The sequence below is a fragment of the Arachis hypogaea genome, chromosome 6 (assembly GCF_003086295.3).
Source record: "Arachis hypogaea cultivar Tifrunner chromosome 6, arahy.Tifrunner.gnm2.J5K5, whole genome shotgun sequence".
Taxonomy (NCBI): Eukaryota; Viridiplantae; Streptophyta; class Magnoliopsida; order Fabales; family Fabaceae; genus Arachis; species Arachis hypogaea.
Window position 1 is genome coordinate 16513153 of NC_092041.1, and position 15777 is coordinate 16528929.

The 15777-nt window shown below is 33.4% G+C and overlaps 2 protein-coding genes across 3 annotated transcripts; one reads left to right on the forward strand and one right to left on the reverse strand.

The window, feature by feature from the left end:
• The first annotated feature begins 5937 nt into the window (after positions 1-5937).
• LOC112696237 (protein NETWORKED 1D) lies at positions 5938-13157 on the forward strand. Of its 2 annotated transcripts, XM_025748881.3 has the most exons (5): positions 5938-6082; positions 6263-6484; positions 7052-7197; positions 7423-11579; positions 11804-13157. In XM_025748881.3, the coding sequence occupies exons 3-5, from the start codon at positions 7086-7088 to the stop codon at positions 12986-12988; spliced, it is 5454 nt and encodes a 1817-aa protein (XP_025604666.1). In that variant the 5' UTR covers positions 5938-6082; positions 6263-6484; positions 7052-7085; the 3' UTR covers positions 12989-13157. The 2 variants fall into 2 exon arrangements, with proteins under 2 accessions (XP_025604666.1, XP_072052905.1); XM_072196804.1 differs by lacking the exon at positions 5938-6082 and having other exon boundaries at positions 6140-6484.
• Positions 13158-13432: 275 nt separating this feature from the next.
• LOC112696238 (protein ANTAGONIST OF LIKE HETEROCHROMATIN PROTEIN 1-like) lies at positions 13433-15340 on the reverse strand. Its single transcript, XM_025748882.3, has 2 exons — positions 14979-15340; positions 13433-14714 (listed from the first exon to the last, which is right to left on the reverse strand). Exons 1-2 carry the CDS (start codon positions 15142-15144, stop codon positions 13645-13647), a joined length of 1236 nt encoding a protein of 411 aa, XP_025604667.1. The 5' UTR covers positions 15145-15340; the 3' UTR covers positions 13433-13644.
• Positions 15341-15777: the final 437 nt, after the last annotated feature.

Genomic DNA, 15777 nt, shown 5'->3' on the forward strand with positions numbered 1-15777 from the left:
CAATCATGTCAACCGGCGCGAAATACAAAGCAAAAAATAAACACACAAAAACGTTTCAGAATCCCTACAGAACCAAGCCGAGCTTGGGGGCTGTAAGGAACATTTACAACAACAAAACCCAGCGACCGAGGTTCACGACATCCCTGATTTGAAAGCTCGCCTTAGTCCTGCTCAAACCAAGGCAAGTTTGGGGCCTATGATACGTTACCACTATCCTCGGCCGCCCGGAAAGCTCGGCACGTGAGCAGATAAAATCGGCCTCGCACATTTAAAGATGAGAAACATGCTTAATAAACCTAATCACCAAAACAGAATATCATAACCAACCTACTAACTCGAACTTATCCACAGTAAACGGGTAAAACAGCTTCTATAAAGCCGAGCTAATATGCTCGGCTAAAGGCAGGTTCTGTTCTCAGTTTTCATATTCATTTTATTACTCTCACTCGATATTATCATTAACTTGAGCGTCGGAATATCTTTTGCAGGTATTTCTGCTGTGGTGTTTGGTTCTGGTCGACGTATAGCTCTTCCTTTCTACTGACAACTCGCTCGAAAGTGCTTAAGTTCGACCACCTCAGTACTCAGACGAATCAAGTTGCATTATCAATATGTCTATTAATATACTAACATAGATAAAAGTGCTGGTTAAAAAGAGTATTGTCTCTCTAAGAAATAATAATGCAATCAAAGGAAGCTTTTGATGCAAAGCACAGTTTAATTTGCTTCTAAGTAATAACGGTTTCATTTTTCAATAAAAAGTTGGAAATGAAAAAGTAAGGTGTGTCCGCTTTGTATTTTCTTTTTTTTTTCTTTTTGATTTTTTTAACAATAAAATAATAAATTTTACTTTTATTTTTATTTCTGTTTCTTGATTTACATCTTATTTTATAAAGTTTAAAAAATAAAAAATTAAAAATACAAAATATAAAAAGAGAAGCAAAAGGACTCATTATTTGCCATTCTTTTCCTAATGTTTTTCTTTTTAACTGTTATTTTGGTTTTGATTTTTGGTTTTGCTAGTATTTATTATTGTTTACTATCCTTATATCCTATAATAAACGAAGAATGCGTTGGATCTGTTCTACTTTTGTAAAGTGAAGAAGAACCTGAACCTCCCTTTGATATCCATCCTCATCATGAATGTGATGAAATGAAATGGTTCAATTATATTCCCGTCTTTCACTCCTTCAATCACTTTAAAACTTTTTCTATTATGATTAGTATATTTTCTTAGGGACTGATCAACCTCATTCTACACTAATATCCATGGCATCACTTTTTCAAGTTTAACAACAAGCTATGCTGCACGAATGCTCATCGTATGAAAACGAAACAAGATATAATATTAAATATATGGATATTCGAATTTTAAAATTTGTATAAGATATAGGAAAATGACATATATATATATATATATATATATATATATATATATTTAATATTTTATTTATATTAAAATATAAATTTATTTTTAATTATTTTTTATATTTTTTAAATTATAAAAAATGTTAAAAATATTTTTTTATTTTAATAAATAATAATATGTACTATTTTTAAATGTATTTCTTAAAAATAAGGTTAGATGTTGACACGTAATAGTATTTAAGTGTATTTAAGTATGTTTAATTTGAAAAAAAAAATTCTTATTTTTTATTAAGACACAGTTGAATATAAAAAATACTGTGTGCTAAATGAACATCGTATTTAAAATGTATCTAATATAGAGATAGAACAATTCAATATAGTGTTCATATTTCATAAAGAACAATATAGTATATATGGCTAGGAATCGGCTTTTTTTTATGAAAATAAAATTAAATCCTATCATTCATGATAAACAAACTTTAATGAATATGTAGAGTTTTCCCCTGTGCAGTATAATGTAGATGATATATTGTTTAAATGCATAAAATATATTTTTTTAATTTTTAATATTTTTAAAATAATTTTTAACGTTTAATGTTATTTAATTTATTTCTAATATTTTAAAATAAATTTTAATATTAAATTAAAATAAATTAAATATCAAAAATAAATAATGTAAAAGATTTAAAACATTAAGACAAAATATATTACTTTTTATTTAGTTTTTGATGGCATGCCGCATGCAGAAATATGAAATTAGTAGACAGTAGTGACTAGCTACAATGAGGTGCAAACTTTGAAACGAAGTTAGAAGGCAATTATTATAGCCACAAGGTGGATGTAGTACGCGTGCAATTGAGATCCATCACACTCACACTAACTTTATTATAATTATATTATATACTTAATCAACACACACAACATTGGATAACACTCTTTTTTAAATTCGTCCTCAAAATATGAAATTAGTTATATATATTAGTTATTAGCAGATAGAACCTAAGTTAATTAGTTCTTTTATTAGTTAAATGATGATGTATTATGTTAAATATCACGTAATATGATAATATGATAAATTAATATTACATATCATCATAAAATAATTAGATAATATATCAAATTAGTATATCACGTATTATCTGATATGTCATAAATTTATTTAGGATCAAATTAATATCTAAAGTACATATGTAAATCAAATTCTTATATTAAATTATTCTTTGTAAATTGATCAATTTTTTAAGTTTTAAGAATGAAAATGATTTATATATGTATTCTTAAAGATTTATATATGTATTTTTTAGAGACGATTTTGAATATTAACTCAATATATGACACATGTGACTAATTTGATATATTAACTAATTATCTTATGATATATGACATTAAATTATTACATTATCATGACACGTAATACTTAACGTGATACATTATCACCTAACTAACAAAAAAAAATTAATTTATGATTTATTTTTTAGAAACTAATATAACTAATTTAATTTTTTTAAAATTAATTAAAAAATAAATAATCTTATATATATATATAACCCCACTAAATATATAATAAGTAATACCTAGAAATACCTACTTATCTAGAGTGAGGACTTGTTTCATATAATAACCGGCAAATTAGGTCAGAGTGTAAGAGCAATGCACTTGTAGCCATGCCATGCATGTGAATTGGTAAATAATAATAAGATACATATAAACAGCATTTATTCAATTTTAATTTGATGCACGAAAAGCACGTGTGAATAGGTTAATGGGAATAAAAGGAATTTGTTGGGGGCGGCGTGTGGATGAGTGGTGGTGGCATCAGTGGAGGATCACCGTCCTAAGCTTGCGCCCACCACTACTTTCATCCTATGATGTATGGACACTGACAGACACGAGACACAATACGATATGAGACACGCGAACACATAAATTTTAAAATCTTATAAGACACAAGAACACGACATATATATAGAATATAAAGTATTTTTTAAATAAATTACAATAAATTTTTGATATTTTATTACTGTTAAAATATAAAATAATTTTTTAATTATTTTTAATATTTTTTAATTATATAAAAATATTTAAAATATTTTTTGTTTTAATAAATAATAATATATATTATTTCTAAACTCATTTTAATGATATATGTTAAAAATAAGATTGAACATGCGGACACATGATTTAAGTGTGTCTAAATGTATCTGAAGAAAAATTTTTTATTTTTTATTAAGACATGATTGGACATACATATCGAATAACTGTCAACAAATATCATATCGGCTCCGCTACGTTACCAACAGCATATCTGCCAACTTCTACCAACTCTTATTTATAATTGTGTTTCATGAAAGTGTGTTCGTGGATGTGTCTAATAAAAATGTATTTTTTATAACTGTGTTTAATAGAAATGTCTTTATAGATATATTTTCTGGATGTGTCTCTTTATATATGTATTTAAAATATATTAATTATTAGACACATCTATGAACACACTTTCATGAAACACAAATATAAATAAAAATTGTCAGAAGTTGACAGATGATATATTAGTACCTTATACTTTTCTATATCGTATCCAAGACATGCAGACATGATAACTCAACAAAATATCCATACTTGATAGCTTTCATCTCTCTATTGCCATTTGCCAATTAAATTGGACAATAATACCAACGGCTAAATCTTATTAATATTCATTCCATATATAACAAGGGACGTTATTTTTTTATTTTTAAATAAGATTTGCTATTTTTGTACGGAATAAAAATTAGATTAGCATGTCTTACTTTATCTCCACGTATATTTAGTTTACCACATTGATTTTGAATTGAGCATAAAATATATTTTTCTTGGTCATTAGTCATAAATAATGACAAAAAAGCAATTTGCTTATCTATTTATCTATCTACTTAATATAATTTTTTATTATTCATGTCAATATATTTTAGTTCAGAATAATATATATATAAATCATCCGAATTATTATTACCTAGTTATGCTTAAGATAATAGAGGTGGTCAAATAACAATGGAGCTTCATGCCCATAAAAAATAATTATTATAACTCACGATAAAAAGTTTAGTTATATTAGTATATGACATTATCACAATCATAATAATTATCTTTTGAATTATTAAGTGTTTAAATTTATTTTATGATTATTTTTACTATTTTTGTTTAATAAAGTAATTAGTTCTGCCTTTTGTTATTAAAAAATACACAAGGATGTGAATTAAAAAATAATTACATATATAATACGAGTTATTAAATTGTCGAAAGTATTCTATTACTCATACCAAAAAGACAAAAATAAAGGTGATAAGAATTCACATACAGATATCTTTGTCATTAATTATTTTAATAATAAAAAATTATTAGATAATAATTTAATCAAATTTATCAAATAATCTCATAATTATTAATTATTAACGTCACATAAAAATAATTCAGAAATAAATATAAATCAAATGCAATTTAGCTTGCTTTAATTTGTATGGTACATGTATAAGTAGGGTTGTTAAAGCAAGCAATCAATATTATTGCCTAAGAAAAAAAAGTGAAACAAAAAGAAAGAGTCATTACATATTTTTGGTAGATTCAGGTAGGAGCGTGTATGACATTTTCTCTTTTGTGTATACCATTATTTTGGCACAATTATTATTATTATTATTAGTATAGTGTTTTGCTTTTCTTTCACTTTTCAGTTTTCAGTATTCATCCAATGACTCACCATTGCAGCAACGGCAACAAGAGCATATTATTATTTTTTCTGGTAAATAAATAAATTATTATTATTATTATTATTATTATTATTATTATTTTGACGGAGAAGTCGTCACTGGTCAACGTATTAATTTGATAATTTGGTGGTAGATGGAGAATTGGACACTACGATTTGATTTCACATTGCATTAACTCCTTTAACCAAACGTAATATTTATTTCCTCGTAAAATATACGCAACAACGTTCCGTACATTTAATTTGACTCTTAATTTTATACATATATAATAATAATACGATCTTGCCAAGAATATCACAAATAGATAATTTAAATAGATTAGTAGAAACATTTTTTAAATATTTTTATTGCATTGATAATACATTAGAAAAATTAAAAATTTCCTAATTTAATTTTTTAACTAATATTCTTAAATCACTTTTTAGGTAAATCCTTAATAATTTATGTGTAATTATATGTTGTACATACATTTAGTGTTATTCAATATTGTATCACGGATATGGAGTTTTCCTTTAAAAATATAAAAATAAATAAATACAAAAAATGAAATATTTTGGCTAACATAATTTAATTTAATTAATTAGTAATCACTCTTCTCTTTTATTCGAAAATTGATTATCTTATTATTATTATTATTATTATTATTATTATTATTATTATTATTATTAAAGGTCAACAAATTACTCTTCAAATGACATAATCTTTTCATCAATAAATTATACCTCAAATGACATAGTCTTTTCTTACTTATTTAGAGATTGCGAGTTTGAGTCTCTTTATTTTTTGATTAAAAAAAATATAATCTTTCCATGTTCACCTAGAGATTTTGTATTCGAGTCTCACTCCTAATTTCAAAAAAAAAAAAAAAAAAACTTAGCGTTGAGAATCTAAAATCATATCCCAGAAATATTGCTTTCCATTTCCACTACAATCTCTCATTTCCAAAATCAATGTACCAAATTAAGGCATTGAATGTGAGTATCAGATGCTAAATTACATATCAAAACATGAGTATTCTGCATACCAATTGTATGATATAATGTTTGTGTTAATGGTTCTATTCATACATCTATTTTTCTTTCATTCCTTTTTCTTTTTGGAGTCTCTGCCAACTTTGTTTTGTATTGTTTTTTGTTTGCTTTACACTTTAACAGTTATGAGAGATGCTTAGGACACTCCTACCAACCTATGCTCCAAATAAAAAGCAAACCAAAGAAGGAGCAAGAGAGAGAAACACAACATTCTAAACTGCAACAACAGAAAACACAGAGATCTAACCAACATGGGCTGAACTCATGCAATGGATTGAATAACAAAGAAATGTTTCTTTTGTGTTGTCTCTGGTAACTGGAAGCTGAAGTTTCTTTTTTCTGTTGGTGAGTTTCTTTGTTCTTTTTATCTGAATTATGGAGTTATATTGTTACAGTTCTTCATGTAGTGATTTCTTCTCTTGAATTATGAGCATTTTAGCTTTTAACTGATCTTAGTGTTTCATTGGTGTTTGATATATTGATCATGTGGTTTGAAGAAAAAAGAATAATCTGATGCATAGTAGTCTCACTAATTTATGTTCTTGTTTACTAGCCAAATTCTATAAACAATTTTTTTTGTTGGATGAATTTTAGTTATTCTTTTTTCTTCCTATTTTGTTGGGATCAGTTCAAGCTCTGACTTGTCAGACTTTTGTTTCATTCACATTTGGAATCAAAGGCTTCAACTACCAGGCTATGGTTTATCTGAAACTCAGGATTTTTCATTTCTTTTATGTCTGTATCGATGATTCTATGCAAATGCAAGTGGCCATGAGAGAATTTTGCTTCCCATAATTTGAGTAACTGTGCTTGCATTTGCTGTCAAATGCACATTTAGTTGCTTATGGTTTTACTTTGATTTTTCTTTCTTGATGTTTTTCACTGATGATGTGTTGTTTCTTTCAACATCAGAACTCAGAAGACACAGTGCTGGGTTCCCTAAGTGATGGCTGCGGCTCTGTCACATTCTGATTCTGACTCTAAGATGAAATATTCATGGTGGTGGGACAGTCACATAAGCCCCAAGAACTCCAAATGGCTCCAAGAAAATCTCACAGGTAATACTTTATCTCTTTCTGCTAAAGATGTTGACATTGTTATGATTCATCCTCTTGCACCCTTTGTTATTGTTCTTAATTCTTTCCTATCATGCATAACTACTGATATTTGTATCGTGCTTTACAAAACATAATTTTGAAGTAATAGGTTGAGATTTTGTTATTAATAACCATATGGTGTTCTCAAACACATTTGAATTAAGCACATCATCTCTTGATGAACAGATATGGATGTCAAGGTGAAGCAAATGATTAAGCTTATTGAAGAGGATGCAGATTCCTTTGCTAGAAGGGCTGAAATGTATTATAAGAAACGGCCGGAGCTTATGAAATTGGTTGAAGAGTTTTACCGTGCATACCGGGCATTGGCCGAGAGATATGATCATGCAACCGGAGTAATTCGCCAGGCTCATCGTACCATGGCTGAAGCATTTCCTAATCAAGTGCCTCCAGTACCAGCAGATGATTTGCCTTTAGTTTCTTCCACAGAGACTGAGCCGCACACACCGGTGACGCCTCACCATTCACATGGATTATTTGACCAACATGGAGCTCCTAATTATGAACCTGATACTGCTATAAGCAAAATGGGTCTAAAACAGCTCAATGATCTCTTCATGTTAGGAGAAGATGCAAGTCATGTGAAGCATTTGGAAGGGCGTGCTAAAAGGGGCCTCACTTTTCTTGATTCAGAGGAGACTAATGGGTTAAAGAATGGAAGCCATGACAATGGAAGTCAAGGCTTATCCGAGTCTGAACGAATGACTAAAGCCGAGACAGAAATTTTGGCCTTAAAGAAAGCTCTTGCTAAATTGGAAAGTGAAAAGGAAGCTGGATTGCTTCAGTATCAGCAGAGTTTGGAGAGATTGTCCAATCTGGAATCAGAAGTGTCTAATGCAAGCGAGAATTCTCAAGGACTTGACGAACGCGCGAGCAAAGCTGAAGCCGAAGTCCAGACCTTGAAGGAAGCCCTTGTAGTATTGCAGGCAGAAAGAGAAGCCAATCTTTTTCAGTACCAGCAGTGCTTAGAGAAAATATCTACTCTGGAGCTAAGCATCTCTTCTGCTCATGATGATGTAAGAGAACTTAATGATCGCGCTATTAAAGCTGAAACTGAAACCAAATCCCTTAAGCATGACCTTGCTAGAATAGAAGCTGAAAAGGAAGCTGCAGTTGCCCGAAATAACCACTCCTTGGATTCGTTGTCAAAACTGGAGGAGAGATTAGAAGAAGCTGAAGAGAATGCAAGGAGATTGAATGAGGAAGCTAATATAGCTAGAAGTGAAGTTGAGGCCTTGAAGTTGGATATTGCTAAACTTACTGAAGAGAAAGAAGATGCAGCCCTTCGATACGAGCAATGCTTGGAGATAATTTCCAGTTTGAAGCATAAACTCTCATGTGCTGAAAAGGAGGTGTATAAGCTAAAATGGAAGATAGCTGATGAGGCTGAGAAGTTAAAAAGTTCTGAACAGAAGTGTCTTCACCTGGAAACATCAAATCTGTCTCTGCAATCCGAATTGCAGTCATTAACACAGAAGATAAGTTCCCAAAGTGAAGAATTTAGTGAAAAGCAGAAGGAATTGAGTAGACTTTGGACTAGCATACAAGAGGAACGGTTGCGATTTATTGACGCTGAGACTGCTTTCCAAACTCTCCAGAATTTACATTCTAAATCACAGGATGACCTTAGATCTCTTGCAGCCGTGGTCCATAATATGGAGTCCCAAAATCAAGCTTTAGAGGATGAAGTTCACAGGGTCAAGGAGGAAAACAAAATTCTAGATGATGTCAAATTGTCTTCATCCTTGACCATAAAGAATTTGGAGGATGAGATATTGAACTTGAGGGAGACAATCAAGAAACTTGAACAGGAGGTTGGACTGCGAGTCGATGAAAGAAATGCTCTTCAACAGGAAATTTATTGTCTCAAAGAGGAGCTTAATGGTGTGAATAAAAGGCATGAATCCATGATGGAGGATGTAAGATCAACAGGCTTAGACACACAAGACTTTGCCTCATCCGCAAAGAAATTGCAAGACGAGAACTCAAAGCTGAAGGAGGAATGCAAGGTAAATCAAGATGAGAAAGCATCTCTTCTGCAAAGACTGGAAATCATGGAACAGCTTTTGGAGAAAAATTCTGTTATGGAGATTTCTCTTTCAAATTTGAATGCTGAGCTGGAGGCTGTCAGAGAAAAGGTAAAGGTATTAGAAGAAACTTGCCAATCTTTGCTTGCCGAGAATTCCACTCTCGCTGCGGAGAAGGCAACCTTGTTTTCTCAGTTACAAACCACAGCTGAAAATCTGGAGAAACTCTCAGAGAAGAACAAGCTTTTAGAAACTTCACTATGTGATGTGAATGCTGAGCTAGAAGGATTAAGGGTAAAGTCAAAGATCTTAGAAGACTCTTGCCAGTCACTTGATCATGAGAAGTCCAGTCTCTCCTCTGAAAAAGAATCCTTGATTTCACAATTGACAGTGGCTCATCAAACACTAGAAGATCTCGAGAAACAACGCACCGAACTTGAACTGAAGCATCTGGATCTAAAGTTGGAAAGGGAGTCCGCACTTCAAAAGGTTGAAGAGCTGCTGGTTTCCTTATATGCTGAAAGAGAAGAGAATTCTCGAGTTGTGCAGTTGAATGAAGATAATTTGGCTGAGAAGGAATTCATGATTCATATTCTCCAAGAAGATGCCAATCACTGGAAAGGGGAATATGACAAGGAAGTAGAAAGGGCTGTCCATGCTCAAATGGAAATTTTCATCTTGCAGAAAAGCATCATGGATCTGGAGCAAAAGAATTTTTCACTGCTAGTAGAGAGTCAGAGACTCTTGGAGGCATCCAAAATGTCTGATAGATTGATATCGAAAGTGGATGACAATGTTCAAAAGCAGGTTGATGAGAACTCCATGTCAGAGAAAATTAAAATACTAAGGATCGGGCTGCTTCAGATATCGAAAACTCTTGACATTAACAGTGAGAACATGTGTGAAGATATTATTGAAAATCAGGAGCTTCTGAACCATATACATAGCAAACTTGAGGAGACACAAGATTGTTTCTTCACAGCTTGCAACGAAAGTGAGAAAAGGGCCATTGAGAATTCAGTTCTTGTCACATTCCTCAGGCAATTGAAATCAAAAGCAGAAAATCTTGTGACAGAAAGGGATACCCTTGATGAGGAGTTGAGGACCCAGTCTAAGGAGTTCTTGGCACTGCAAACGGATGTCAAAAATATACTGGAGAAGAATGAGGACTTGAAGTTGACAATAAGAAGGGGAGAACAGAAAATGAAAGTGATGGCGACTGAAATTGAGAATCTATGCAAACAGCTGTCAGAATTGGAAGAGGCTCACAAGAACATACAAGAAGAAAGTTGCAAAACATCTGAGGAGAAAAGTACTCTGTTGAGAAGATTTCTAGATCTGGCGGAAGAGAAAAGTAACTTGGAAGAAGAAATCTGCGCAATGATTCATGAGACAGTAGCTCAATCTAATCTTTCTCTGATTTATCAGAACATCATCTTTGAAAAACTCCTAGCACTTAAGGAGCTGAGTGAAGATCTTGAAAGACTATGTTCGGTAAATACCAACCTTGAGGAGAGATTGAAAACAATGGCATCTGAAATGGAAGATCCGAAGATTGGAAATTCACATCTGAAAGAGTCATTTGTGGTGTCAAACATTGAACTACAACTAGTTGAATCTGTCAATGATCAACTAAATTCTCAGGTTAGAATTGGAAAGCAATTGTTGTCTCAGAAGGAAAAAGAGATTCTGAAAGCCGCAGAGATGTTTAGTGCTTTACGCGATGAGAAAACAGAATTGCAGAGAATGGCGGAACATCTTAAGATCAAGTATGATGAGGCCAGGCGATTACTTGAACACCAAGCTAGCCAAATTTTGGAATTGTCGTCGGAGAAGGATCGCCAAGATCAAGAGCTTGGATGCCTTTGTGAAGTGAATCAGAAGTTGGAGGCTGAAATGAGGCATCTGCAGCAAGAACTTAGGAAAACTAAACTTAGGGAGGAGGAGCTCAGTTATGAACTACAAAAAGGAACAAGGGAGATACAGCAATGGGAAACTCATGCTGCCTCCCTTTTTTCCGGACTACAAATTTCTGCTGTCAACGAGGCGTTACTTGAAGGGAAGGTCCATGAGCTAGCTGAAGCATGTCAGAATCTTGAACGCAGAAGCAACTTCAAGGGTATGGAAAGTGAAAGCCTGAAAGAAAGAGTTAATGAGTTAGAAGGCGAAAATGGAAGACTACAGCGTCAGTTGGCTGCTTATGTTCCTGCTGTCAGTGCTTTGAATGATTGCATAACATCCCTGGAGATGCACACTCTCTTACCTGCAAAATCTATTGACTACAAACAATCAAAGGTATTAATCAGCATAAATCTCTTTATTTTATTGATTCTCATTTTTTTTCAAGTTCCGAATATATTATTTAGTAAAATAAACCAATTGAGTCTCTATACCATAATTAGATATCCATTAAATCTCATTTTATCCTAATGGCTGGTTATTTGATTATTTGTGATAAGGTTGGCACCAGTTAATATTGAAATATTTTATCAATATATTGTTTAAATTATCATTTCCAGGTTCAGAATTTGGTAAATCAGAAGTGCACTAGTGGTCGGAAAACTGGTGTTTATCAGGATGCTACTGCACCATCACTTCCAGATTTCCAAGACATGCAGAAAAGGATCAATGCAATTGAAGGGGCTGTTAAACAGATGAATGAAAGCTTCAATCCCAAGACTGAAATGAGAGAGATTCAAGAGTTAAAACCTGGAATCAGCAGGCGCCAAGTGAATATTCAACCAAATTGGCATGCTGTTCAGATGGATGAAGCAAAGGAGCGCCGGGGTGGATCCTTTCGCGAACATAAGACAGGGAAGTCAGTGCCAGATATCCCCATAACAGAGATTGAGTGTCTGCCGAAAGACATCATGCTTGATCAAATGGCTGAATGTTCATCTTTTGGTGTAAGTAGGAGAGGAACTCTTGAATCGGATGATCAGTTGCTGGAGTTGTGGGAAACTGCTAACAGGGATGGCACAATTGGCCTGAAAGTCAGCAACTCTCAGAGGATGGCCGCTGCACCTGCTGGCTACCGTCGCCAGGGATCAATCAAGGAACTGAAAAACAGATATCCTTCAGCACATTTCTTCACTGAGAAGGAATTGAGTGTGGACAAAGTAGAGGTCCCAAGAAGTTCAACACAGTCACGTGAAGAAGGAAACAGGAGGAAGGTTTTAGAAAAACTTGATTCTGATGCTCAGAAGTTGACAAATCTTGAAATTACTGTACAAGATTTGATCAAGAGGATTGAAATTAGTGAGAAGAGCACAAGAGGAAAAGATGTTGAGTATGACAATGTGAAAGAGCAGCTAGAAGCTGCTCAGGAGTCCATCACAAAGCTATTTGATGCCAACCACAAGTTGGTTAAGAGTGTCCAAGGTGGTGCCTTGTCCTCTGCTGGGAGGTCCTCAACAGATTCAGATGAGAGTGGTGGTGTCAGAAGGATGAGAATTTCGGCACGGGCTCGGAGAGGATCTGAAAAGATAGGACGGCTGCAGTTGGAGGTGCAAAGACTGCAATTTTTGCTGCTGAAGTTGAACGAAGAAAAACAAGCCAGGGGGAAGACAGTGGTTGATGATCCAAATTCGAGAGTCCTTTTGCGAGATTATCTCTATGGTCAGACAAGAATGAAGTACCAGTTGAGGAAGAAGAAGAAAGCGCACTTCTGTGCATGCATACAACCTCCTACTAAGGGAGATTGATTCAGCTTAATTTTAAGCACAGTTCAGTACATTAGTTACTTAAAAAGATTAACTTTCCTGTTTCTAAGTTTTTCTTTGTAGCCTAGAGATGACACTGAACCTTTCCCTGATGTACATGTTATGTCAAGTTCACTCTGAAGAAGAGTAGGATGAAACTTTCACCATTTCATTTTCCGAGTGATCTTCATCTTATTTTTTTTTTCTTGGTTAGAAGTGCGGTCCATATCATGGCTATCACTTTTGGGGTTTGCTAGTAGGTGACAATGACATTGACAAAAAAGACTTGCTAAGAATCAGAACAAGAAACTATCAAATGAACAATTGAACATTTATCTATTTAATCTCAAAATGTGCTATCTTTACTATTGAGAGTCACATGATTTTATTGCCCTTCTTTTTCTTCGTTTTATTTGTGCTTTAAAGAATCTTTCCATCAGCATAAAATGCAACAAGAATGGAGAGGGTGTGCCTCTAAGCCTCTTGAATTATGATCAGAAATATTTCTTGCAATAATTTATCCACAAAAGTAACAAACCTAAAATTACATTCACAAAATACAAGGAGATTAAGAAACTTATGCTAAACTCAACTACGAAACAACTCAGTTCTAAGTTCTGCATCAGAATGCTGACACCAAAAGTCATTTTAGATCAGATTCACAAAACATCAGAACTACCATGGACATGTAACTGCTTAGCATGTTGTAAATGCTTGCACAAATTTTCTCTCATGGCCTTCCCTGCTGGATCAACTTGCTTGCAATGCTGTTCACGATATCCCGAATCATGATGACCCGACAAGGCAACATCTGGATGCAAGGTGTCTTCACAATCAATGATAATGTTATGAAGCAAACAACATGTCAAGATAATGCTTGGTAGTTTCCTTTTATCAGGTCTCCACATAACCTTACTGAGGATTCTCCAACTTCCCTTTAACAGTGATAATGCTCTCACTGCAAGAAACCTTACAGGCCCATGTTTATGATTAAAAATGGACTGTGCATTTGATATGCTATTCCCTTCATAAGGAGTCATAAGCCATGGAAGAAGAGGATAACTGTGGCCACCCACTATATACTCTCTTATCACATCCCCTCCACCTAAAGTCCTTACATTTCCATTCAAACGATCCCCATTCTCGGTGAGTTTGAAAATCGTCGAACACTTCAACAATCTGGAATATGTCATGCCACCAGGCAAACCAGTGACCATATCAATGAACCTCATCTCGTGATCCACAATCCCCTGCAACAACATGCTGTAATTCTTCTCCTGATCGCACCAGTCATCCGAGGTCTGCACCGCCGGAAGGGTCATCATGACGTGTGTCGCGTCAACAGCTCCACAGCAGTTAGGCAGCCCGTAGGACACTTCGAAACCACGCTTGATCTCTTGCATCCTGTCGAAATCAGGCCAATTGAGATGGTGCCTGGCACGTTCCTCCAGTGCCTCAATGAACCTCCAAGTGACCTGAGAGACAGTCGATTGGCCAACACCGAAGGCGGCTCCAACTAAAACCTGAGACTCCCCAGATGCCAGCCTTCTAAGGGCAATGGCAACCTGCTTCTCAACACTGAGAAGCCTTCCCTCAATGTTGATTAGGCCAGATGGAGGCCTAGATATGAGATCCTCCCTAACAAGAGAACATATGTACTCAAAAGTACTCTGTGACATCCTAAAGAAATACTTAAACCCTTCTGCCTCATCAGTAGGTACACTGTACCCTGCAAGTTAACAATTGCATTATTCACCAACCATATCCATAAGACAATCAAATCAAACACAAGGAACCAGAGAAGCTAATAATACCAGATACCCAATTTGAAAAATCCTTTCTTTTCCCCTTTTTATTTTACCAACTAGACATAAAATTTGAGAGATGTTGACAATTGACAACAGAAAGTGATAACAGTACAGAAACACCTGCATTAAAAGGAAGAATGGATATAAAAGTTTGAAACTTTGAAAGAGGAGAATAATGGGGGTACCTGAAGCAGTGGAATTTTTGTGCCAGAAAGAGTCCCACCAATCGGTTTCGCCGGTTCGGGGCTCAACGGGGACAAGGGTGACCTCTTTACTGCTGCGCTTCTTGAATTTCTTAGTCTTCTTCTTCTTCCTTTTCGTCTTGCTCGATTTCTTCTGCAGTGGTGCCATTGATTCAAGTTTCAACAAAGCAAACACCAGCACCACGAGTAAAGTGAAGTCAAATTCAAGCTACCTCACACTATCTTTGGGGTTAAGCTTTTAATTTTTTTTTCTTTTTCAAAAAAGGAAAAGAATGTTTTCAAAATTTTTATTAATTTCAATGCATTTTCAACTTAATTGAGATGCCTTATTTGTACTTTGAAGTGGAATATCTATTGACTCTAATATTCATTTAAGAGTAAAATAATAAAACAAAATATTAAAATATGAAGTGTGCCAAAATCCAAAGTTGACAAAGTGAAAATTAATATCGATTATACTTTTTAAGAACTATAGTATATATAATTACCAAAATATGTGGTTTTTCTAAATTTATATTAAAAAACTTATTAAAAAAGTTAACCAAATATGGTATTATTGTAGCTTGAAATTTCTAAATTATAACAACTTAAAATTAGAAAATACCTAAAAACTAGATTAGAAGAAAGTTTATAATAAATTATTATTATTATTATTATTATTATTATTATTATTATTATTATTATTATTATTATTATTATTATTTTATGGAGTTCTCATTATTATAAGTACCTTGTTATTAAGAATTTAAGCAATTGGAATTAAGGATACATATTATTGAAC